Source organism: Ursus maritimus, unplaced genomic scaffold, assembly GCF_017311325.1.
Source record: "Ursus maritimus isolate PB19 unplaced genomic scaffold, ASM1731132v1 scaffold_19, whole genome shotgun sequence".
NCBI classification, from domain to species: domain Eukaryota; kingdom Metazoa; phylum Chordata; class Mammalia; order Carnivora; family Ursidae; genus Ursus; species Ursus maritimus.
The window spans coordinates 43,677,515-43,704,922 of NW_024424341.1; the positions used below are offsets into that span (position 1 = coordinate 43,677,515).

The window sequence follows — 27,408 nt, forward strand, 5'->3', positions numbered from 1 at the left end:
AAGACCCAAGTTTTGGTTTCACTGATATTTCTATCATTTTTCCATTCTCTATTTTATTGATTTCTAATCTAATGTTTATTATTTCTTTCTCTTGTGTTACTTTGGGTTTAGTTTGTTCTTTTTCCAGTATCTGTAGTTGAAAAGTTAGCATATTGGTTTGCAGTCTTTCTTCCTTTCTAATATGGGTATTACATTAATGCAGCTATAGATTTCCCTCAAAGTCTTGCTTTAGCAGCATCACATACATTTTATTATATTGTGTCTTCATTTTCATTCATCTCATAGCATTTAGTAATTTCCATTGTGATTTCTTTATTGAAACATTTGTTATTTAGGAGTGTTAATTTTCACATATTTGTGAATTTCATAGATTTCTTTCTGTTACTAATTTCTAATTTTAACTATTGTGATCAGAGGACATACTTTGTACAGTTTTAATCCTTTTAAATTTATTGAGACTTCTTTTATAGTCTAACATGTTGTCTATCTTGGAGAGTGCTTGATGTATGCTTGAGAAGGATGTACATTCTACTGTTGGCTGGAGTGTTCTATATACATCTGTTAGATCTAGTTGGTTTATAATGTTCAATCTTATATTTCTTTGCTGATAATCTGCCTACTTGCTCTATCCATTATTGAAAGTGGTGTTTGGAGTCTCCTGCTATTATTGTTGAATTGCCAATTTCTCCCTTCAGTTCTGTCATATTTTGCTTTGTGTATTTTGAGACCCTTAGGTGCATATATGTTTATAATTATTCTATCTTTCTATGGGATTTACCCTTTTATCATTACAAAATGTTCTTTATTTCTAGTAACAGTTTTTGTTTTAAACAGAGGGCTTCAGAGGGGAGGGGGTGGGGGAATGGGATAGGCTGGTGATGGGTAGTAAGGAGGGCACGTATTGCATGGTGCACTGGGTGTTATACACAACTAATGAATCATCGAACTTTACATCAAAAACCAGGGATGTACTGTATGGTGACTAACATAATATAATAAAAAAAGTATTTAAAAAATAATAATAATAAAATAAAGTTTAATTTACTTAATATTAGCGTATGCACTACAGCATTCTTATTATTGTTCTTGGCGTGATATATCTTTTTCAATCCTTTTTAAACCTATTTTTATGTTTGAACTTAAAGTATGTCTCCTTGAAGACAGCATATAGTTGGATCTTATTTTTCCACCAGTCAATGTCTTCCCTTTTCTTGATTGTTTAATACATTTAATGCTAATGTTAACACTAAAATTGTTGGATTTATGTTTGCCATTTTCCTTTTTGTTCTCCATGTCTTATGGATTTTGTTTCTCTTTTACTGCTTTTTTTTCATTAAGTAAATGTTTTCTAGTGTAAAATTTTAACCTCTTTTTTTTTTTTTTAAAGATTTTATGTATTTATTTGACAGAGAGAGAGTGCACAAGCAGGCAGAGGGAGAGGGAGAAGCAGACTCCCCACTGAGCAGGGAGGCTGATGCCGGGCTCAATCACAGGACCCTGGGATCATGACCTGAGCCAAAGGTGGATGCTTAACTGACTGAGCCACCCAGGCGCCCCAAAATTTTAATTTCTTTAATGATTTTTTACTATATTTTCTTTGTGGTTATTCTAAGGCTTATCTTATACATTTTAACTTACCAGAATCTTCTTCAAGTTTATGCTAAATTTCACTGAGATATAGAAACTTTTAGTCCTGTGTAACTCTATTCTCTCTTTCCGCATTGTGTACTACTGTTGTTACATACAGTATATCTATGTTACAAACCCGATGCATTATTATAATTATTGGTGCATTTCATCTATTTAAAAAGCTAGAAAGAGAAAAGAGAACAAGTATATATTTACAACATTTGTTAAATTATCCTTATTTACCATTTCTAGTTTTTGTCATCTGTTCATATGGGTTAGAGTTCCCATCTGGTGTCATTTGTCTTACTCCAGTACATTTTTGCTTTCAAGATTTTCTCTTTGTCTCTGGCCTTCAGCATTTTTGCTGTGTATATCTGTGTGTGTGTGTGTGTGTGTGTGTGTGTGTGTGTGTGTGTGTTGGAACTCATTTAGTTTCTTGGATTCATAGATTCTTTTTCATCAAATTTGGGTGGTGTTCAGCTATTCTTAGAATGTTTTTCTGTACCTGTATCTTTTTCCTGTCCTTTTAGTACTTTCACCATGTGTATATTGGTACACACTGATGTGCACATTTGATAATACACTTGATGTCCCACATTTCTCTGAGGCTCTGTTTACTTCATTCTTTCTCCTCTTTGGTCCTAGGTTGCGGAATCTCGTCTAAGTCTACAAGTTTGCTCATCTTTCTTCTGCCAGTTCAGATCTTCTACTGAGCCTGTCTAGTGAATTTTTCACTTTGGTTATTGTACTTTTCATTTTCAGAATTTGTTTGACTGCTTTTATAACTTCTCTTTGTTTATATTCTCTATTTGATGAGACATTCTCACTATATCATCCTTTTTTTTTCCAGTTTTTATTTTAATCACTTGTTGCTCATCACAGCTAGTACACTCCTTAATTTCCATCACCAATTTCACCCATCCCCCTACCTACCTCCCCTCTAGTCACCATCAGTTTGTTCTCTATAATTAAGAGTCTGTTTCTTGGTTTCTCTGTCTCTTTCTCTCTTTTTTTTCCTTTCCCTTTGCTTTTCTTAAATTCCACACATAAGTGAGATCGTATGGTATTTGTCTTTCTGTGACTGAATTATCTTACTTAGTATTATACTTTCTAGACCATTCATGTTATTTTAAATGGCAAGATTTCATTCTTTTTTATGACTGAATAATAGTCCTATATAAATAACATGTCAAATTTATCCATTCATCAGTTGATGGACACTTGGGCTGCTTCCACATCTTGGCTATTATAAATAATGAGGCAGTAAACATAGATGTGCATGTATCTTTTTGAATTAGTGTTTTTGTATTCTTTGGGTAAATAGTACTCTGATTGCTGGATCTTAGGGTAGTTCTATTTTTAACTTTTTGAGACACTTTCATACTGTTTTCCAGAGTGGCCTTACCAGTTTGCATTCCCACAACAGTGCAAGAGAGTTCCCCTTTCTCCACATCCTCACCAACACACCAGTTGTTTCCTCTGTTGTTGATTTTAACCATTCTGACTAAAATCTTTGTGAGGTGATCTCTCATTGTGAGGTGATTGTGAGGTGATCTCTCATTGTGGTTTTGATTTGTATTTCCCTGATGATAAGGGATAATGAGCATCTTTTCATGTGTCTTTTGGCCATCTCTGTGTCTGCTTTGGAGAAATGTCTGCTAATGTCTTCTGCCTATTTTCTAATTGGATTATTTGTTTTTTGGGTGTTGAGTTTTATAAGTTCTTTATATATTTTGGATACTAACCTTTTATCGGACATGTCATTTGCAAATACCTTCTCCCAGTCCATGGGTTGCCTTTTAGTTCTGTTGATTATTTCCTTCACTATGCAAAAGTTTTTATTTTGATGTGTCCCAATAGTTTATTTTTGCTTTTTTTTTTTTTTTTTTGGAGGTATAAGTGAATTTTTATTGGGAACTTGTCAACTTAAACAGCAGCAAATGAAAAATGAATAAGGAAACTTCCTATTGTCACAGATATACAAGACCTCCATCATAGATGATAAAGCAAGGCATTTCAGTTTGTGAGCCCCAGCATAGAAATGCCAAATGCTTTTCCATCCAGTCTAATACTTCTGGATTCCTACCAGCTAGAAATACATGAAGAGCATGGAAAAGTTGCTTACTGAAAGTATACCCCTGAAGAAGAGTAAGGGAGGGAATGTAGAATTTAAGAAGTTATATAGAACACTTTTTAAATTGTAATGAACTACATTTTTATGTCTTCACAGTAATATCTTCTTATATTCACGGTCACTTGCAGAACTGGTTCAGATTATTTAAATACCAGATCTATTTTTAGTTCTCTACATAAGTGTTTGGATGTTACCTATGTTTACATGAAATGAAGCTATTAATAATTCTCTACAGCAGTAACTTGCATACCAGGAAGGCCAAGACAACAAATCAAGGAATGAGTTTTCGAAAGCTGCAGTGTGAAGATTTATAACTAGTTTATTCCGTACACATGAATGGGTTTCTTTGCTATAGAAAATCCAAATGGAATAAGAAATGGAGCTGAATAAAAAGGTTTCTTGAGGGGAAGAAGGATGACACCTTGTACGCTTTTAGTTTTCCTGCCCCTTCTGATGCATCACATTCTTCTCCTGCACTGTCTGATGTCCATAATGTTAGGTTGTCTCTAAGCAACTACATGATAGGGTGCTATCTTTGCATGAGTCTTCATTCAGTCTATCAAGTTCTGCAATGTCCTCATCAAAAGCAGTTTGAGGGGCGCCTGGGTGGCACAGCGGTTAAGCGTCTGCCTTCGGCTCAGGGCGTGATCCTGGTGTTGTGGGATCGAGCCCCACATCAGGCTCTTCCGTTATGAGCCTGCTTCTTCCTCTCCCACTCCCCCTGCTTGTGTTCCCTCTCTGGCTGGCTGTCTCTATCTGTCGAATAAATAAATAAAATCTTTAAAAAAAAAAAAAAGCAGTTTGAGCCAGTGTGCGGGCAAGCTCTGGGTTATTAAGGATCTCATAGTAAAATACAGAAACATTAAGAGCCAGCCGCAGGCAGATTGGGTATAGAGGTTGCATCTCTTTCTTGCTTATATCAAAGCCTCTTGGTAAGCTCCTTGGGAATTATCTATTGTTTGTTTTTGATTATCATCACATGCCACTTCAACAAAGTACCTCAAGTAATCTCCCTTCATTTTCAGATAAAAGACCTTACTCTCTGGATTAGTCTCATTGGCTATTAAATACTTGTCCAACAATTCTAATACTGTGATGCAGATGGATCTCAGTTCAGACTCCACTTTCTCCAATAGTCCTTAATAAGCTGTGCAACCTCTTGTTGGAGGTGTCAGTTTTCAGCTCCACGTTCCAGATGACCCTCCACGCTGACCTGCAGCCCCAGCCACATTTGTGTAGGCCACTGAGAGCGGGTTGCTCTCCTTTTTTCACAGCTTGGCACCCTTCTCAGTCTTGGCCTTCATGCAAATTGCCACGTTGTCATAGCGCTTGGCCAGGTCAGCCAGCTTCACCTTCTAGATGAGCTCTGTCTTTTTGTTTGTTTGTTTTTGTTTTTAAAGATTTTATTTATTTGACAGAGACAGCCAGCCAGAGAGGAAACACAAGCAGGGGGAGTGGGAGAGGAAGAAGCAGGCTCATAGCAGAGGAGCCTGATGTGGGGCTCGATCCCATAACGCCGGGATCACGCCCTGAGCTGAAGGCAGACGCTTAACGACTGTGCCACCCAGGCACCCCTGAGCTCTGTCTTCTTGGGGATGAGGAGAGGAGAGTGAGAGAGAGCACTGACTGGATAGGGTGGAGACATAGGGAGGGACTTCACATCTCTGCCACTGGGGTGCAGGTCTATTTCTGCTTTTGTTTTCTTTGCCTAAAGGAGACCTATTGAGAAAAAAATGGCTATGCCAGTGTCAGAGAAATTAATGCCTCTGCTCTCTTCTAGGATTTTTGTGGTATCAGGCTTCACATTTAGGTCTTTAATCCATTTTTAATTATTTTTCTAAATGGCATAAGAAAGTTAAAGATTTTATTTATTTATTTATTTATTTGACAGAGAGGGCACAAGCAGGAGAGTGGCAGGCAGAGGGAGAGGGAGAAGCAGGCTCTCCGCTGAGCAGGGAGCCTGATGTGGGGCTCAGTCCCAGTATCCTGGGATTTTGACCTGAGCTGAAGGCAGATGCTTAATCAACTGAGCCACCCAGGCGCCCCTTCACTTTTATTCTTTTACATGTTGATGTGCAGTTTTCCCAGCACCATTTGTTGAAGAAATTGCCTTTTCCCCATTGGATATTCTTTCCTGCTTTGTCAAAGATTAATTGACCATATAAATGTGGATTTATTTCTGGATTTTCTATTCTGTTCTATTGATCTGTGTCTGTTTTTGTGCCAGTACCATCCTGTTTTGATTACTACAGCTTTGTAATATAACATGAAGTCTGGAATTGTGATGCCTCCAACTTTTCTTTTCTCTTTTCTTTTCTTTTAAAGTTTTTAAAGTAATCTGTACACCCAGCATGGGGTTTAAAACCACAGCCCTCCCCCGCCAAGATCAAGTATGCTCTACTGACTGAGCCAGCCAGGTGCCCCTGCTTTTCTTTTTCAAGATTCCTTTGGCTATTTAGGGCTTTTTCTTGTTCCGTACAAATTTTATAATTGTTCTACTTCTGTGAAATTGGTTGGTAGTTTGGTAGGGATTGCATTAAATGTGTAGATAGCTTTGGGTAATATAGACATTTTTTTGAAGATATATATCTTGTTTTTGTTTTTTAGTAATCTCTACACCCAATGGGGGGCTTGACTCATGACCCTGTTTTTTAGTAATCTCTACACCCAATGGGGGGCTTGACTCATGACCCTGAGATCAAGAGTCACAAGCTCTTTCAACTGTGCCAGCCAGGCACCCCTGGACAGTGTAGTCCTTTGAACAATATTTGTTCTTCCAGTCCATGAGCATGGAATGTCTTTCCATTTCTTTTGTCATTTTCAATTTCTTTCATCACTATTTTATAGTTTTCCCTTCTTTGGTTTGATTTATTCCTAAGTATTTTATTATGTTTGGTGCAATTGTAAATGGGCTTGTTTTCTTAATTTCTCTTTCTGCTGCTTCATTATTGTTGTATGAAAAATGCAACAGATTTCTGTAGAGTGATTTTGCATCCTGCGACTTTATTGAATTCATTTATTGTTCAGGTTTTCTATATAGTATCACAATCATCTGCAAATAGTGAAAGTTGTACTTCTTCCTTACTGATTTGGATGCCTTTTATTTCTTTTTGATGTCTGACTGTTGTGGTTAGGACTTTCAGTACTGTGTTGAATAAAAGTGGTAAGAGTGGACAACCTTGTCTTTTTCCTGATCTTAAAGGAAAGATTGTTTTTCCCATTGAGGATGATGTTAGCTGTGGATTTTTCATATATGGCCTTTCTTATGTTGAGGTATGTTTCCTCTAAACCTACTTTGTTGAGGATTTTTATCATGAATGGTGTAGTATTTTGTCACGTGCTTTTTCTGCATTTATTGAAATGATTATATGGTTCTTATCCTTCCTCTTATTGCCGTGATGTGTTACATTGATTCATTTGAGAATATTGAACTACCCTTGCAACCCAGGAATAAATCCTGCTTGATCATAGTGAATGATTTTTTTTTATGTATTATTGGATTTGGTTTGCTAGTATTTTGTTGATGGTTTTTACATCTTTGTTCATCAGAGATATTAGCCTGTAGTTTTCTTTTTTGTGGTATCTTTATCTGGTTTTGGTACAGGGTACTGCTTGGGTGTTCCCATGTTGGGTGCATAAATATTTACAATTTAGGCCTCACAGTACTCTCAGGTCAAGAGACGCAGTGTTTGTAGGGGTTTGAGCCAGCCTTCTGGGGAAGGGACCCTCTAAACTGGGACTGAGGCAAGTGTGACTGGGAAGAGCAGTTCTTCTGGAGCACAGAGGGGGCAGGCTTGGTCTAAGTTAGTTAGGTACTGGCGTGGGCACGGCACTAGTTTCCGTAGGTGGCCCTGTGCTTATGCTGATGAGTTGGGGAGGGAAATGGTGCTGGACAGTTCCTTTATTCCCAGGTGGGTCTCTCCATAAATGCTACCTCTCTGGGACACACTCCCAAGATGAGCAACTAACTTCCCCATTGTGTGCCCAAAACGCTCTTCTGATCACTGTTTCCACACTGTATTTCTGTGGGCTGTTTACCCTGCCTTTTCTCCAAGAGTCGCCCCAACATCCTCCAAGCTCTCCCAGAGCCATGCATGCTGACCTTTAAAACTTTAGGCCTGGAACTGAGCCTAGGTGGCTGAGTCGGTTAAGCATCTGCCTTCAGCTCAGGTCATGATTCCAGGGTCCTGCGATCAAGTCCTAAATCGCACTCCTTGCTCAGCAGGGAGCCTGCTTCTCCCTCTATGTGCCACTCCCCTTGCTTGTATTCTCTCTTTCTCTCTGACACATAAATGAAATATTTTTAAAAAATTAAAGAAACCCAAAACTCTAGGCCTTAAGTCCCACTGGTTGCAAGAACTCACCAAATTTAGGGCCTCTCACTGTCCAAGCCAGTTGCTACAGTGATTCATTTTCCCCATATGCTCCCCTATGTGCTAGTCTGTCTCTCGCCCTTCTCTGTGAGTATAGCTCCCTCCACACTACAGGGGCCATGATTTTCTCTCCCGATCTGTGTCTCCACATTTCCTATTTTCTGCAATGCGGCCTCTTTACCTTTAGCTGTAGAGTTTGTTCTACCAATCTTCAGATCTATTTCTGGGGTACTTTAGGACAATTTGATAATTATCTAGTTGTATTCATGGGACCATTTAGCTGTCATGTTTTGTATCCAAAAAATATATATATACTGTCCTTTCTTTAATCATGGTTTCCTTTAGCTATGTCTATAACGGATGCTTTGAAATCTTAGTGTGTTAAACCTGACATCTGACCCCTTTCACAGGCAACTTCTGTTGCCTGCTTTTTTTCAGTGTATGGATTTCCCTCTCCTGTTTCTTTTCCTATTGTAATTTTTTGTTAAAAACTGAACACTTACTTTATATATTATAACAATTCTGGATACTGATGACCATACCTCCTTTTCTAAGAGTTGCTTTTATTTTTGTTTACTTATGCATTTGTTTAGTGACTTGCCTACTTCATTTTAGTGAAGTCTGTTTCCCCTATAGTGTGACACTTCTGGGGTCACACCTCAGAAGGTATAGCCTTGGGCATGTGCAAATTCACTCTAGGAAGATGATGGTTTTAGAAGGGCTCTCTCTCTATCCATTTCTTCTACCTCTTTTTTTAAGTTGTCTGTCTTATTTGGTATCACATCTTCTAATTGCCAACTGATTGCTCTGTTGTTTTTGACAATGCCTGGAGCATAAATTGCTCCACAGTATGATCTCAGTAAATTCAGGCGGGGGTAGTTTTTGAGGCGAGTCTTCGAGGTTTCTTCTGACTTCTTTTTTTTTAGTTGTCTTTTTTCCTGATTCTCTTTGTTGAATTGGTCTATGTTTTACCTTGTTATTCTTAACTAAAAGAAGCTACCTGGCAGGGTATGGGGATGGGTTAGCCTGGTGACAGGTATTTAGGAGGGGACGTATTGAAAGGGCACTGGGTGTTATACGCAAACAATCATGGAACACTACATCAAAAACTAATGATGTAGTGTATGGTGACTAATGTAAAAAAAGAAGAAGAAGAAGCTACCTGGCTCCTCTTAATTGCTTATCACCAAAATCTCCTGTTTTTGAGTATGACCTTAATCTTAAACTTTGCCCACTGTTTCAAATAAGTTCATTTCCTTTTGGGAGAGCTTTTGAATTCTTTCTGTTTATGAGCTGCCTCTCTCCCTGGATAAAATCTTTGAGCCAAGACTCTGGGCTCTTAGTGAGATGGCAGCCTCTGGTCTTCTTGACTTGCCTATTTTAGTGTAGAACCTCTGTCCTAAAAGTGAACTGAGATAAGGACAAATATTCCAGTATTTTTCGCCTGCCACTCCTTGGGTAAAGCTTCCATTCTAGAGGAAAGGAGCCACTGACCTCTTGGCCACAAACATTAGAAATTTAGCCTCTTTAACTTGAGTTGAATTGGAATGAGAATGCTGAGCTTTTGTCCTTCCCAACAAGGTACCATATCCATAGATGGGTATGGATATGGTAGCTAAGGAGAGAAAGAGCCCTGTCTTCTTAGCCATACCCACCCCGATGGAATTTCTTTCAAGCTGAGCTAAAGTGAGGAGAGGGAAGGAGCAGATGTGACTTAAATGCCACAGTCTGCCACAGTTTTTACCAAGTTTTAGTAGATTTTCTTGAATAGATTGTTCTTCATTGCTTTATGCCCTTAGAGCAATTTCCAGAGACTGAAAATTTAAAAACAAAAAACAAAAAAACTTTTCACCAGTTACGCTTGTTTTACTGGGAAACATCCATAGAGTACCTCATACTGCTATCCTGAAGTAGAATTCCTCTCAAAATCTTTTATTACATGTTTGTTTTATATCCCGAGTTTGTATTATTACATTTTGTTACTTTTCTGGATTTAGGCTTGACAAATATTTGTCTAATTTATTAAAATGATCAAGGTATCTGTTTTTGGAAATGGAGATATATATAAATATAGATATAGATATATATCTCCATCCATATAGATATAGATAGATATGTATGTATATATTTATAACTTTTTTAAGTGTAAAATTAATTTCATTTTACATTTACCGACTCATACATACCAGGTAATTTGCTCCAAAGTTATTTTAATGAAGTCCCTCACTCTTTACCTAAAATCTTAAATACTAGTTTTTGTAAGTTTATTTGGCTAATTTGGCTAATACAATATTGGGTAGTGACAGAAAAAATATTTTATGTCTGCTTTTGCTCAGATTAATTAGTGAAACCATTGCACCAGATGCTAGTTTTCTACATCTGGTTTTGTCTTCAGTCTTCTCTACTGCTCAATCTGACTTCTGTCTGCTTCTCCAAATGAGGATGATGTCCCCTCATCATTTGCCTTTGATCTTTTTTTTTTTTTTTTTTTGTCAAGATATTTGTCCTGTAGTTTCCCGTCACTGGTGATTTCATATGCTTTCAGTCTCAGCAAGAGAGGTTTCAAATGCACAAGTTCTTGTGTGTCCAGTTGTCTATCTTGAATCGGATATTTGTGGGATTCTGAGACTCCTCCTGCTGAGTTGGAGGAAAAAATGTGGTGACACTGCTTGGGCTGCAATCCCAGCTCTACCACATATGTAGCTTTATGACCCTGGAAGAGTTATTTTTACCCTGGTTTCCTTACTTTTCATTTTTATTTATTTACTTACTTTTAAAGATTTTTTTTCAAGATTTTATTTATTTTAGAGAGAGAGAGAGACAGCACAAGCAGGAAGGGCAGAGGAAGAGGGAGAGAGAGAACCTTAAGCACACTCCACACTGAGCACAGAGCCTAATGGAGGGCTTGATCCCCCGATATCATGACCTGATCTGAAACCAAGAGTTGGATACTCTACCAACTATACCACCCAGGCACCCCTTAAAGATTTTATTTTTAAGTAGTCTCTACACCCATTGTGGGGCTTGAATTTACAATCCCGAGATCAAGAGTCACATGCTCTACTGACTGAACTGGCCCCGTGCTTCTCCTTACTTTTTAAATGGGTAGTAGTAGCCACTGCATAATCTTACCAGGTTATTTTAGAAGTTAATATATCTAAAGAAATTAGTATAGTACCTGGTATATAATAACTCCTCAATAGATGACAGTAATGATAATGTTGATAGTAGTAATGATCATAGATCATAGAGACAGTGTCTCAGAAACACTCATTGCAGGGGCGCCTGGGTGGCTCAATCTGTTAAGGTCTGACTTTGGCTCAGGTCATGATCCCAGGGTCCTGGGATGGAGCCTCATGTCAGGCTCCCTGCTCAGCGGGAAGTCTGGTTGTCCCTCTGCCCCTCCTCCAGCTCATGCACACGCATGCTTTCTCTCTCTCAAATAAATAAAATCTTAACAAAAAACAACAAAAAAAAAACACTAGTTGCAATCCAGCCTTTGGTGATTTTCATTTTTATTTCCCGTTTTGTCTATCTCATTTGTACTGTTTCTTGAATAAATTCTCCCAAATGTGGGATACATGGGTGCTTTTTTATCTTAGAGCCTTTACAGATAAAGATTTTTTCCTTACTTCTTTATTTGAATATTGAAGTTTTTAAGTGGGGAGGAAGAGTTAGATATATGTGATCAAGTAACATTCTTTTCCAGAAATTTATCATTAGTTTCTTGGCTTCTGTTACATTGCTGTCATGGTTTTAATTCTCAACCTCTGGTTGTAAATAAAACAAACAAGAAACAAAACCTGAGTCCCTTTCTTTGATGCCTAACTATTGATTCTGTCCTTGGATCTTTACCCACTATGTATGTTCTGTACAACTACTCTTATTATTCAGCTCTCAATTTTAGGTAGATGGCTAATTCTCATCTTTCTTCATACCTCTAACTGCACAGTGGACATTTCCATCTAGAAGTTCTATAGAAATTTCAAATTTTGCATATTCAGATTTTCATACCTCTCCTCATTCCTCCTGCCTTATTTCTCTTCCATCCCCACTTTCTCCATGTTCTCTTTCTCACTAGGTCACACAATCACTTGGACAGGTTCTGAGACAGTTTCCTGTGAGTCATGTCTAACTCTGTCAATTCTGTCACAGACCAGTACAAATCAGTGACCACTACATTTAGTCCTGCATAATAGATGATGAATGCTTAAGTTTGCTGACTCAATAATCAATGTCTTACAGGATATTTCTACTATGGTTTGTTTTCCCTCACAGCATAATATAAGATTAAGTAAATATGAAGACTTGATACACAGTTTGTAGTGAACTGTGATCTCTGCGTTCATGATGTACATGAGTTCTTACATATTTTGACCACCGCGTTGAAGTTTGATGACTTCATATTAATTAGGATTGGTTTTTACAGGAAACCGTGACATTTAAGGATGTTGCTGTGGACCTCACCCAGGAGGAATGGCAGCAAATGAAACCTGCTCAGAGAAACTTGTACCGGGATGTGATGCTAGAGAACTACAGCAACCTAGTCACAGTGGGTAAGGGCAGCTTTGCACTTTTTCATGGAATTCCTTTCCATTTTTTAAGTGTATGAAGACTTTAATGTGCCAGGTGAATTTAGCCTTCCTTTTCTTTACATGATTGTATGTACTCATTTTCAGGGTAAAGCCTAATTACTTTGTCTCACTTTGGAAATTCCTTTGTCCTCATCCTTCATAGGCCCTCAAGCCCCTAAGACTCAGCCCAAGGTGTGGATGATTACCTCCAGCATTAACATCCAAGTCCTTTGCTGTTTCCTGTAATAGGTTATCAAGTCACCAAGCCAGATGTGATCTTCAAGTTGGAGCAGGAAGAGGAGCCATGGGTGGTAGAGGAAGAAATGCTTGGGAGGCACTGTCCAGGTGAATAAGTAAAAAGGCAGCTCTGAATGAGAAAGCCACATGACAGTTGTTCATGTGGTTGATACCATTTCACATTTTCCAAGATTTTCTTTTAAACATCTTTTTTTTTTTTAAGATTTTATTTATTTATTTGACAGAGAGAGAGAGAGAGAGAACACAAGTAGGCAGAGCGGCAGGCAGAGGGAGAGGGAGAGGGAGAAGCAGGCTCTCCGCTGAGCAGGGAGCCCGACACGGGGCTCCATCCCAGGACGCTGGGATCATGACCCAAGCTGAAGGCAGCTGCTTAACTGACTGAGCCACCCAGGCACCCCATCATTTTCCAAGATTTTCTTAAAGGCCCTAGTGTTTCTAGGGTGACAAATAGTATGAATGGATTGGATTACTGTGACATTTCCAGATACTATTTTCTCTCTATACTGGAGCTATCTTCCTTTTCTGAATTTTAGAGGGCTGGTAGTCCCATTGGATTTCAGGATGCCAACTTTCTCTAATTCATTTATGGCCTCACTTTGAGGATTATTGTCCCTCTCTATGATCTTTAAACTCTCTTTTTCCTTAGTGTTCATAGTTTTAGTTTTATTTCCTTATGCATTCAGTATTTCACGGATGTGTAGTAATTTAAAAGTATATTTGTTTCACACTTAAATTCCTTTAATTTCTTTCCATTTTGAAAAGCTATAGACATGTATTCTGTAACAGAACTTACAATTCCCATTGTACTTCACAACCCTCACAATCCCATGTAGCTTTAAGTTTCTGGCCTAGAAATTGGTGCCCTGTTGCTACTTATTCCCACCTTCCATTACATTAATTTTTTTTTAATGTAAATATGCACACTTCAGGGCACCTGGGTGGCTCAGTCCATTAAGCATCCGGCTCTTAATTTCAGCTCTGGTCGTGATCTCAGGGTCATGAGATTGAGCCCTATGTTGGGCTCCACACTGGGTGTGGGATTCTCTCTCTCCCTCTACCTTTTCTTTTTTTTTTTTTTAAGATTTTATTTATTTATTTATTCGACAGAGATAGAGACAGCCAGTGAGGAGGGAACACAAGCAGGGGGAATGGGAGAGGAAGAAGCAGGCTCATAGCAGAGGAGCCTGATGTGGGGCTCGATCCCACAACTCCGGGATCACGCCCTGAGCCGAAGGCAGATGCTTAACTGCTGTGCCACCCAGGCGCCCCTCTCTCCCTCTACCTTTGCTCCTCCCCCACCCACTTGCTCACTCTCCCTAAAAAATATATGTATTTCAATATATATATTGCTCTCTCAAAAAAAAAATATATAAACACACTTGGTTAAAGAACATAAATAATCCAAAAGATACATTAAAAAGTAAGTCTCCCTCTTATCGTTAACACTGAGTCCCTTTCTTTCCCAGTTGCATACACTTCTTTCTCAGAGTTGTGCTGGCTTTTCTTGATTGTTATTTTACCATATGAATTTTAGATACAACCCTATTTCCAGAGAAAAAACCTATTGGACTTTTTATTGGGAATATATTAGATATATAAATTAACTTTTGGAGATTTGATATATTTGGAATGTTGAGATTTTTCTATTAAAGAACATGCTCTGTCTTTGTTCAGATCTACTTTGTATCCTTCAGAAATGCTTTCCAAGTTTTCCCTTTATAGCTTTTGTATATTTCTTAAATTTATACCTAATTATTAGATAAGAGAAAAAAATCAGTACTGTACTTTCTGTCTGTGCTTTCTGCCATTGGAAAGGAATCTATAAATTCATCTTTATTTTAAGATAAAATTGTATCCCTGAAAAACACAAGAGAATCAGCTGAAAAAGTATAACAAATAATAAAAGAATCTAGTGCTATGATAGGATATCAAATTAACAAACAAAAATCAGTAGCTTTCCTATATACTTCAACAACCAAGTAGAAGATATAAAGGAAAGAAGACCACATTTATAGTTGTAACAATAAAGATAAAATACTATTTTGGGCATGAGCATGTAACAGTGTACAAAAACAAAGTCCTTTCCTCATAGAACTTATAAATTTTGGGAACTAGAGTCCATGAGTTTTTGCACATAAGAAAATACCTTTTTTCTTACCCTTTATTATGTGGCTGTGTATAAAATTCTTGAGTCATACTCTTTTCTAGATAGTTTTTTTTTTTGTAGACTGTTCTCTGAAGACTTTAGATAATCCTCTACTATCTCCTGGCTTTGAATATTGCTTGGAGACATCTGAAGCCTGATTGGTTCCCCTCAGAGGTGACTTGATTTGTTTACCTTGGATGCTCATAGGTTTCTCTTTCTTTAAAGCTTTAGAACTTCCGAGGCCTTTTGATCAATCAGTATCAGTTTTTCATTTCAATTTGGTTGTTCATGTTTTGTGGTTCTAGTTAGCATTATCATATAGAGCTGATGCAGGTTCTTTTCACAATCACCATTACTTATCTTTAAGTGAGGTTATTTCTTGCTGGCAACTATTTACAGAAGAGTGTTGAAGATTGTCCAGAAAAATGCTCTGAGTGAATAGGAAGCCCTTGTCACTCATATAAACCTCCTTTATCCTTCAGGGTTTTGTATTGAGAGTTGGTTTGCCCTTTACTTCTTCCAAATCAGAAATTATCAGTGGCATGCTTCCTCTAGTGTGCAGTATCCCTTCTGCTCTCCTATGACAACAAACTGCTTATATAAGAATAATGACTGTTTGCATCTTCTTATTTAGCCCTGTCTTCTCTACCATTTGACAGGGCCAGATGAAGACCATTATGTTCCTGCCACCACTGTCAACACATCTGGATCCCACTGTTGAAAAAGTAACTAGTTCATTCTTCCCACAGAGTGTACCTTCTTTTTTGGGGGAACTCTGTTCACCGTGCTTTCTTTCTGAGATGAGAGAGAACAGCCACTATCTCCGAGTTTCTTTCCTACCTGGTCCAATCTATCTGCTGGTCTTTCTTTATTTTCTGGAATTGGAGTTTAGCTCCCTTTTAGTTTCACTGAAGATGTATTTTCTTTTTGTTTTCTTCTTCGCTTTTGCAGAGAGAGGAGAGGAGACAGAGATGTTTAATTTGACCATATTGAAACAGGGAGACCTCTATGCTATATTTGATCCCATGGATCACCCTTCTTGAAAATGTCTCTTTGCTCCTCTCTAAAAGATTCTGATACCTCCTCAGTTGCCGTTTATTGTTTATTCCCTGTTCCTTTAGGAAATGTCTTTTGTATGACTTCTTTTTTCAGCTCTCACTGGACATTATCCAGAGCCATTCTAAATTACATACAGATCCTTTTTCCTTTATGTACCTTCATGATAGTTATGTCCCTGCCTTTAAATCAGTATTTAACTACAGAAATGGCAACATTTAATGTCTCCAATATTGTGAAACTCTTCACCTCTTTGCCTTTAATTGTGAGGGTTCTTACCTATTCTGGTTCATTTAACTTGGAACTCAATTTCTAATAAATGGTCCCCAACACTTCCAGCCGTTATAGACCTACCATCATTTTTGAGCTAACTTTCTAGTTTATGTCTACCAGAGTGATTTGGAGTCTTAAAACATACTGCTTATATATGTTTTCATACTTGATTTCTGAGCCTTAATGCACCAAAAGAAAGACTATCTTATTCTTCATCTAATGATTCATAAATTGATTGGTGTAGAGCTATATTTGGAGAGATTTTTCTTATTGCTTTTGTTGTTTTAAAATATTTATTTGGGATGCCTGGGTGGCTCAGTTTGTTGAGTGTCCAATTCTTGATTTCAGCTCGGGTCATGGTCTTCAGGGTTGTGAGATTGAGCCCTGTTTGGGATTGTCTTTCCCTCTGCCCTTCCCCCTGCTCACGTGCTCACTCTCTCGCTCTTTCTCAGATAAATAAAAATAAATCTTAAATAAATAAATAAATAAACAAATAAGTAAATAAATAAGATATTTATTTGAAGACCTTCAAAGTAAATGTAGAGGATTTCAGGTCAGAATAAAAAGGGCAGAGGAACATGAGATATTGTTGAAATCTTAAATTGCATGTGAAGCATTTATTTAGCAAATGACAGACTGAGACAGAAAATGCCTTAAAAGTTTTAAGAGAAGGGCTATAGAAGTTGTAACAAGATTGAGAAAGTTTTTGAAAAAAATTTAAAGGTAAGATTTGTAAATTCTTTAGACTTATTTAAAAAATGAGAAGAACAAGGGTGCCTGGGTGGCTCAGTTAGTTGAGTGTCTGACTCTTGATTTCAGCTCAGGTCATGATCTCAGGGTCATGAGATGGGGCCTGGCATTGAGCCCCTTGTTGGACTCTGCACTGGGCGTGGAGCATGCTTAAGATTCTCTCTCTCCCTCTCCCCCTGCACCCCCATTTGCACGTGCACCCTCTCTCTCTAAAAAATAGTAATAATAAATACATACATACATAAAAATGAGAAAAACATAAGATTAAGAAAAAAGCAAAGCATAAATTTTGGAGAGTAAAATTAGCATGACATGTTCATGGGGTAAAATTTGAAGCATAGCCTGATTGGAAAAGGGGAGACCTTAAGGTATTAGTGAAATGGAGGATGGGTTATCTAGTGTAGAGTCAGAGAAGTCTGAACTTTGCCAACCTTCATGCCATCTTCTGTATTTTAAAAATTTTGTTGGTAATTTAGTTCAATTTTTCCCCTTTTTTTACTTCTTTAATTTTTTTTAAAAAGATTTTTTCCCTTTTTTCATCACTAAACTATAGCTGTAGTTTTGCTTTATGCTTGGTGGCAGTCATGTTACAACAGTAGTTCATAGGCAGGTACTTAGAAGGTAACTGAATATAAACATTAAAAAATGTCTATCTAAATTTTAAGTTACCCACAGTTGAATCTAGAGAAACCATTATAGAGCTAATAATGTAGAAAAGAATATTACCATTTTGAGTAACAGTATGTCAGCCATGAAGAAAGAACAAAAGCAAAACACAACAGGATTTGCTGGTAAGGACAGTTTCAGCATGGAGAAATGAACATAGGATAAAATGATAGCACCTGCTATTAGAACAATGCAGTGAATCAGATCTTGAACAAAGATGACTTGCCTTGTGATCTTTTCATTGGATACTTCTATGCCTTGTTCTTTGAGCACATATGAGAAAGACTTGCAATTAGATGGAAGGTTGAAGCTGTCTCCATCGTTATTACCAATTTGGAGCTGGATTTAGTTTGGACAGCCTAAGTTTCAAGTGTTTTTATACAGAAATAAGGGAGTTAAAACTTGTGAAAATTAATTTGTTGTCTGCAGAATAGACAAGAACTAAACCTCCCAGGATCATATGGCAGTTAATCTAGGCAAAAGTAATGAGAACTTGGGTTATAATTTGCTTCTATAACCTAATGCTACTGTTACCATTTTCCTTTTATATTACTTTTTCCTTTTTAATATGTATTTTTAATTTTTCTCAAAGTAATACATGTACTTCTTTTTAAAAATCATAGAAATACAAGGCTTATGACAGTCCCTTCTTCTGACCTCACATTTTACCTCATGTAGGCAATTATTTTCATTTCAACTTACTTAGCTATTTCTTTTAGTATTGATCTTTATTTCTTAATAAATACTTATAAAATTTTTATTATAGTCATTTCAAACATACAAAAATAGAGTATAAGGAATCCTCATAGTACTCATTACTTTGCTTCAATAGTGATCAACATTTTGCCAGACTCTTTTATCTGTCTCCCCCAGTTTTGTTTTGGTTTTGCTTGCTAAACTCTTTTACATTTCACCTTTAAATACCATCGTATGTATCTCTAACAGGTGAAATTATTTAAATAACCACAGTATTATCACACCTAATAACACTCATAATTTCTTACTATCATCTGATATTTAGTCTCTGTTTCTATTTCCTCAGTTGTCTCAAGAATATATTTTTATGGTTGGTTTATTTGAATCAGGATCTAAATAAAGATTAGCACATTGCATTTGGTTGATATATCTCTTAGATCTGTTTTAATTCATAAGCATTTCTCACCCCCCTTCCCTCCCAACCCATTTTTTCCCCACACATTTTATTTGTGTAGAATCCAGGTCATTTGTCTTTTTTTTTTTTTTAAGATTTTATTTATTTATTTGACAGAGAGAGAGACAGCCAGCGAGAGAGGGAACACAAGCAGGGGGAGTGGGAGAGGAAGAAGCAGGCTCATAGTGGAGGAGCCTGACGTGGGGCTCGATCCCGTAACGCCGGGATCACGCCCTGAACCAAAGGCAGATGCTTAACGACTGAGCCACCAAGGCACCCCAAGGTCATTTTTCTTTTAGAACAAGGGTCAGCAATTTTTCTCTTTAGGAGGCCAGATAATAAATAGGCTTTTTGGGCCAAATAAGGTCTCTGTCTCATATTCTTTCTCTAAACAACCCTTTAAAAATGTAAAAACCATTCTTAGCTTACAGGCTGCACAAAAACAGGCTATCACTATTTTTTACCAGCCCCTTCTTTGGAATGTCCCACATACTGGATTTGGCAGTTTGCATCCTCATGGTGTTTTACATACTCCTTTATTCCATTTTTCCTATAATCTGGCCTTATTGTATTCAAGTTCAGTTCTTTGGCAAGGCTACTTTGTGGATGGAGCTGTGTACATCATCTTGCATCTTATCAGATTGGTTTATCCCACTTTTATATTAAGATTGATGAGTAGAGGGGCACCTGGGTAGCTCAGTCGGTTAAGCGTCTAACTGTTGATTTCAGCTCACGTCATATCAGGGTCATAGGATTGAGCCCCACATGGGGCTCCACACTCAGCATGGAGTCTGCTTGAGATTCTCTTTCTCCTCTCCCTCTGCCTCTCTCCCTGCTCTCACTCTCTTTCTCTCTCAAAATAAATAAATAAATAAAATCTTTTAAAAAATTGATGAATAGATTCATGTGTTGTGAATCAGAATCCATCTATTTTAGAGATTCGTATTAACTTTTCACTTAAGGCTTTTAACAGCCTTAGGATAATCTTTGGCTAGATCCATTATCTTATTATCTTATTAGAGGTTCCTTCTGCTTTTATAAGCTGAAATTCTCCCATAAGAAAGAACTCAAGGGGCACCTGGCTGGCTCCATCAGGGGAGTGTGGAACTCTTGATTTCCAGGTTATGAGTTCAAGTCCCACATTGGATATAGAGATTACTAAAAAAAAAAAAAAAAAAAAAAAAACTTAAAAAAAATTCTGTCAATAACTGTTTGGTTTGTAAAAAAAATTCTGTCAATAACTGTTTGATTACTTTGAAATATAGTTTTCGCAGGGCAGGAAAGAGAAATAGTTGACTTCTTTCCTTCAAAACCTTTTTTTTTAAGTATAGTCTCCATGCCGAGCATGGAGGCCAGCATGAGGCTTGAACTCACGACCCTGAGGTCAAGACCTGAGCTGAGACCAAGAGTCAGACGCTTAACTGACAGAGCCACTCAGGCACCCGTTCAAAATCTTTGAAAATAATGATTGGTGTCCTAGCATTCTCCAATTTGCCACATTAAATCTTTATAAATTTATATAATGAGCATCAAAATAAATACGATTCAGTGCATATAAATGATATATATGGAAAAACATTTAAAAATGTTTGTATATTTACAAAATATATAAATTATGTTTTAAATATATTTGATATGTTATATATTAATAAGTCCATATTATTAACAAATATATAGTATTTATTTTAATGCTCAAATTGTCATATTAGCCAGAGGATTCTTTGGCTAATTTTATAAACTTCCTGCTACAGACATAAAATAGCTATTTTTCTAAAACCCCTGCTTCCTTTAATAAGAAATGATTTGGAGACCACAATCTGGGCACAATAATTGCTCATTAGTACAAGGTTGTCATTGTTTATAGAGCTTGTAAGTGGACAAAACTAGGAAAATACACTATTCAGAAAGAAAAAAATATATGTATACTGAAACATACAATTCAAATTAAAGAGTGTAGGGTGGTTCTTACCTTTTTTGTTTTGTTTTTGTATCTTTTATACAAATCATAGCTCTTTATTGCATTAAAATATTTATTTGCTTAATCCATATATATTTCTCAACCTAGGCATTGCTGACATTTTGGGCCAGATAATTCTTTGCTGTAGGGGACTATCCTGTGCATTGTAAGATGTTTAAGTAGGGTGTAGAATGTTTAGCAACCTCTGTGGCCTCTACTTATTGGGTGTGGGAACACCAATCCCCTTTCTCCCCACTTACCCAAGTTGTGACAGCCAAAAATATCTCCAGATCTTTCAGACATTGCCAAATGTCCCTTGAGGGCCCAAACTGGTATCTCTCTCTCTCTCTGTATGTATAGTTAGTTATAGTTATGTATATATAGTATGTATAGTTATAGTTAGTATAGTTAGTTCCAAACAATAATATCAGCATTACTAATAATGAAAAAGACTACTGGGGCACCTGAGTGGCACATTTGGTTAAGCAGCCCACTCTTGGTTTCAGCTCAGGTGGTGATCTCTGGGTTGTGAGATGGAGCCCTGTGTGGGCTCCGCACTCAGTGTGTCTGTTTGAGGTTCTCTCTCCCTCTCCCTTTACCCCTCCCCTGCACATGTTCTTTGGTTGTATCTTTTTCTCCCTTAGGATATGGTCAAACTACTGTGTTTAAAATCACTTGAAGTGATTATGGCCCTAACTTCATATGTAGATTTACTCATTTCCACTTGTTTTCAATTTTTAAAAGAGATTTTGGCTTTTTCTTCCTCTTTTGATTTAACTTTTTTTTTTTTTGTAATGTAAAACAGTTACATGATTCCAATGTCAAAACTATAAAGCAAGGCAGAAATGTCATGCTTCCATTCAGGATATAGAAGTGGAAAAAAAATCAATGTGCAGAGCACCATTTAGAATATGCTACCTTTTTTATAAAGAGTGGGAGAGGCATATGTGTGTGTGTATATATATGGCATATGTGTATGGTTATATATATATATAATTTATGTGTTTTTAAAGAATATAAGAATAACCCCAAAATTAATAAAAATGCTTAACTGTCAGGCAATGGAGGAAGAATCAGCGTTTCAAGGATAGGATAGAAGCTAGTCTTCTCTGAATATGCTGCTGTTTGGTAATTTCTGATTATTATCAACTTGATATTAATAAAAGATGAGGTTTAGTACTCTTACAGCACCACCACCACTTCCCCTTTCCTTTTTCTCTGGGTATAGATGTATCACAGTTTTTGGCTAAATTGGTTTTCACTGCTTGCTTTGTCTTTTAGTTGATATACTGTTATACTGAGCCAAGAAATGACTATTAATTATATATTCTTATATAGATTTTGTCATTCCTAGAGTTACTACCTGCCTAATTTTTCTGTTTGCTTTGTTTTCTATATATTTTTAATTTTCATGAGACTCTCAAATCTTTGTTTAAATAGGGAATTCATCAGTGTCACTAGTTTTACTTACCTTGATGCATGAAAGGATAAAAAAGAAATTCTAAAAATCTAACAAATTTTTGATGCTTTTTGAACAGAACCTAGGAGTTTTTTGTGGAGTTGCAAATGCCAGTTCTAGAATTCCAGTTCCTTGGGTCTTTTGTTTTTAATCTTCTCATCTCCTGTCTGGAGGTAAATGCCAGCATTCATGAGGGGCAAGCAACAGAAAGGGATTGGAAATCTTACCATTCAATGTAGACAAGTTTACATAATTCCTAGTTTTTTAGTATGAGGCTTCCTTTACATCTGCTTCACTTGTTCCTAAGTCTAGAGCCTTTGTAGTTCATTTTCTTTAGAGAGTAAGCCTCCCTTTTCCTGCTCAGGTGGTAGATACATGGCCACTTCCTGTGTGGGTTTGGGGGGGGGGTATTGGTGAAGATGCAGTTACAGAGAAAAGAGCTTATTAGCAGCTAATTTAAGAAGGAAGGAATTTATATGAAGGTATTAAATGTCCTGGAGAACCTTTGTGAGGAATGAAGGACCAACTATAGGATAAGCTTTTAGGAATGAGTCTCAGTGTCATATCAGAGAAGTGAGTTGCCAAGTGAGTTCCTTTTCCCACTGTGATCAAGAAATTGCTTCTGATGGGGCACCTGGCTGGCTCAGTTGGTGGAGCATGCAACTTTTGATCTCGGGGTTGTGAGTTCAAGCCCCACGTTGGGAGTAGAGCTTACTTAAAAAGAAAAAGGGGGGGGCGCCTGGGTGGCTCAATCAGTTATACATCTGTCTTAGGCTCAGGTCATGATCTCAGGGTCTTGGAATTGAGCCCCACATCAAGCTCCCTGCTCAGCGGGGAGTCTGCTTTTCTCTCTTTACCCCTCCCCCCGCTCATGCGCACGCACGCTCTCTCTCTCTCTGCTAAATAAATAAAATCTTTAAAAAGAAAAAAAAAAGAAATGGTTTCTGATTGAACCAGGGAAATGCCTCTATAACGATGAGCTTCAGAACCTTACCACTTCTGTTGTAGTATTTAGGTAAAATGCCTATTTTATTTCTAATTTTAATTCATTTCTGATTTAAAATATATAATTAAATCACATCCAGAACCCTACATGCAAGTGTGTCTAAGAAATACAGTTATAACTCAACCTTTGCAGGATGGAAAACCATAGGATGAGGTTGGAAAGTTGGTACTTAGCAAATCCCTAATACTTGCCTCAGGAAGTATAAGTGTTCCCTATTCAGACTTTAAATTAATCCTCTTCAGACATTTTCTCTCTACCTTTTGAGTACCTGAATCCTCTAATTTGTTAGCTTTTCCAGTGTTTTGTGGCTAAATCACTTTATTGCTTGACATTTGCATCTTTGTAGTACTTTAACTTCTTAGCTCTGCCATTAGTTAACAGTTCCCTATATGCCTTTCATCTCCATTCTTTTGTTAAAGTCTCTTGTTCACCCTTCTTTATACTCCTATTTCCTTTGTTCTTATGGGTTTGACCTTTTATTTTTTTACTGTCATTTTAATGAAATTTTAGGCAAGAGGAGGAATTAAACATACACATTCAAGCCACTGTATTTAACCACAAATTTTATCCTCTGGTCATTTTGACTCATTATCCAGTTATTTATATGGTCACCCTTTCATCTTAATTCTGTTAATGTTACTGATTTCTGCATTGTATAAGCATACTTTTAAAAGCAGTCAAAGCTACTTAGGCCTATCAATGTCAGTTTTCTCTCCATAATATTTTCTATAGGAGGTAACCTCTTAAAACTTAGAAACAAGGGTAATTTGCACTTTGGATTTCTTTCATATTGGGAGACTAGGGTCAGCATAAAAGATCAACTTCATAGGAACAAATATCTGAAATGTTATTAATAGTGTAGTAGCAGAAAAATTCAAAAGTAATAATTTTTGGTCCTCCATTTTAGAAGTTTGGGAAGTTGATGAACAGATCAAGAAGCAACAGGAAACACTTGTGAGGAAAGTCACATCCATCTCCAAGAAAACTCTGATTAAGGAAAATGTCATTGAATGTAAAAGAGTTACAAAAATATTTCCTTTGAGCTCAGATATTCTTACTTCAAGACAAAACTTCTTTGAATGTGACTCACTTGATAAGGGTTTGGAACATAATTTAGATTTACTTAGTTATGAGAAGAACTGTGTAAGAAAGAAAAACTATGAATATAATAAGTACGGGAAACCTTTTTACCATTGCTCATCCCATGTTCTAACCCCCTTTAAGTGTAATCAGTGTGGACAAGACTTCAGTCATAAATTTGACCTCATCAGACATGAGAGAATTCATGCTGGAGAGAAACCCTATGAATGTAAGGAATGTGGAAAAGCCTTCAGCAGGAAGGAAAATCTTATTACACATCAAAAAATTCATACTGGAGAAAAACCATATAAGTGTAATGAATGTGGAAAAGCTTTCATTCAGATGTCAAACCTTATTAGACACCAGAGAATTCATACGGGGGAGAAACCTTATGCATGTAAGGATTGTTGGAAAGCCTTCAGTCAGAAATCAAATCTCATTGAACATGAGAGAATTCATACTGGAGAAAAACCCTATGAATGTAAAGAATGTGGAAAATTCTTCAGCCAGAAGCAAAACCTTATTGAGCATGAGAAAATTCATACTGGGGAGAAACCTTATGCATGTAATGAATGTGGTAGAGCCTTTTCTCGAATGTCATCTGTTACTCTACACATGAGAAGTCACACAGGGGAGAAACCCTATAAATGTAATAAATGTGGAAAAGCCTTCTCTCAATGCTCAGTGTTTATTATACATATGAGAAGTCATACAGGTGAGAAACCCTATGTGTGTAGTGAATGTGGGAAAGCGTTCTCTCAAAGTTCATCCCTTACTGTACATATGAGAAATCATACAGCTGAGAAACCCTATGAATGTAATGAGTGTGGAAAAGCCTTCAGCAGGAAAGAAAATCTCATTACACATCAGAAAATTCATACTGGAGAGAAACCATATGAATGTAATGAATGTGGGAAAGCTTTTATTCAGATGTCAAACCTCATTAGACACCAGAGAATTCATACTGGTGAGAAACCTTATGCATGTACAGTATGTGGGAAAGCCTTTAGTCAGAAATCAAATCTCACCGAACATGAGAAAATTCATACTGGAGAAAAACCCTATCATTGTAATCAATGTGGAAAAGCTTTCAGTCAGAGACAAAATCTCCTTGAGCATGAAAAAATTCATACTGGAGAGAAACCATTTAAATGTAATGAATGTGGTAAAGCCTTCTCTCGAATCTCATCCCTTACTCTTCATGTGAGAAGTCATACAGGGGAGAAACCATACGAGTGTAATAAATGTGGAAAAGCCTTCTCTCAATGCTCATTACTTATTATACATATGAGAAGTCATACTGGTGAGAAACCTTTTGAATGTAATGAATGTGGGAAAGCATTTTCTCAAAGAGCATCACTTTCTATACATAAGAGAGGGCATACAGGTGAGAAACGCCGAGTGTACTAAATGCTTTACTTTTGAAACATATTGGCGTAAACTCAAAAAAAAAAAAAAAATGAACAAGATCTTTATGAAAAATTGTAAAGCTTCATTGAAGGGCATAAGAATTTAATAAATCGAGAGAAATATCATATATGCAGATGGAAAAACCCAATATCATAAAAGTGTGAGTTCTCCCAGAATTAATCTATAGACCTAATATAGTTCCAAACATCTAACACAAACTTTCTAGGATCTTTACAAAATGATTCTAAAATTCATGTGAAGTGGAAGTCCCTGGATTGCCAAGACAATTTTGAAAAAAGGAGAGGACACATCTTCTACCATATACTACACAAAAGTTATGGTCATTAAATAGTGTGTGGTATTACAGCATGAATAGGTAAATAAACAGATTTTACAGAATAGAATGCCTAGAAATAAATCAGTGAATATACATGAATTTGGTGTATATTAGACATTATATCATGAATCAGTAGAGAAATGACAGCCAATAAAATTTGTTGGAGTATTTGGTTCTCTGTATTAGGGAAAAAATAACTACATGCAACCTTAAAATATATAAAGAAACAGAATTCCAAAGGATTTGAACACTGGAATGTGAAAAGCCAAACTCAAGTTCTTGGAAGGAAATACAGAATGTTGTCCATGACTTTGAGGGAGGGAAGCATTTTTTAGAAGACAAAAAGACCCTGCAGTTCCATTTCTGTATATTCATTCTAAAGAAACTCACAAATATCCATAAGAAATATATATGTGAATTAAAAATGTGGTAAATATTGATGGGGAATGGATAAATAAAGTGTGATATAATCAAAAAATGGAATAGTATACAGCACTTAAAATAACAGACTAAATCTGTATTTTATGACATGGATAGTTATGTAAAACAGTGTAGAGTGAAAAAAAGATCAAGATCCCCAAATAAAACATTGTGTAATGACATTCATGTAAATTGGAATTAAATCATAAAGAACAGTACTATGTTTTTATTATTGAAATATGTGTGTGTTTAAAATGGGCTAGAAAGGTACATACCAAATTATTGTTAGTATTGTCTCTGGCAAGAGATTAGGTTTGAGGGTGTTGATCAAAGGGGGCTTTAGCTTTATTTGTAATTCTTATGCCTTAAAAAAGATTGATAGCATATAAAATCTTAATTATACACAGTGGCAACATGGATGTCTTAATGGGTTTTTTTGTAGTTATTTCTTAGAATTTAAGGGCTGGGGGAAGCCTGTGCCCATAGAAAAAAATATTATGATAAATCCATATGCCCTATCAGATGCTGAACTATTTTATCAAAAATATTTCCAGAAAATTAGTAACTGGAAGTGATAGTCCTGTTTACTATATAACATGAAATTAATGTATTTTATCAATCTTATGATGCTTTTGTTCACATTTTAACATTTCTAAAATTGTGATACATCTTTCAACCAATTATGTCTTAGATTTAAGTAAATATGTAATTATTAGATGGCAGTGTGATA

At 36.6% G+C, this 27,408-nt stretch overlaps 1 protein-coding gene and 1 pseudogene across 7 annotated transcripts in view; one reads left to right on the forward strand and one right to left on the reverse strand.

The window, feature by feature from the left end:
- ZNF568 (zinc finger protein 568) overlaps positions 1-26,896 on the forward strand; it is a 42,531-nt gene extending 15,635 nt beyond the window's left edge. For all 7 annotated transcript variants that reach the window (XM_040632766.1, XM_040632770.1, XM_040632768.1 and 4 more), the window contains exons 5-7: positions 12,566-12,692; positions 12,960-13,055; positions 24,339-26,896. In XM_040632766.1, the coding sequence (XP_040488700.1) occupies positions 12,566-12,692; positions 12,960-13,055; positions 24,339-25,921 (1,806 nt within the window). In that variant the 3' untranslated portion in view covers positions 25,922-26,896. The remainder of the gene's footprint in view (positions 1-12,565; positions 12,693-12,959; positions 13,056-24,338) is intronic.
- Positions 3,479-7,855, reverse strand: LOC103681561 (annotated as a pseudogene).
- Positions 26,897-27,408: the final 512 nt, after the last annotated feature.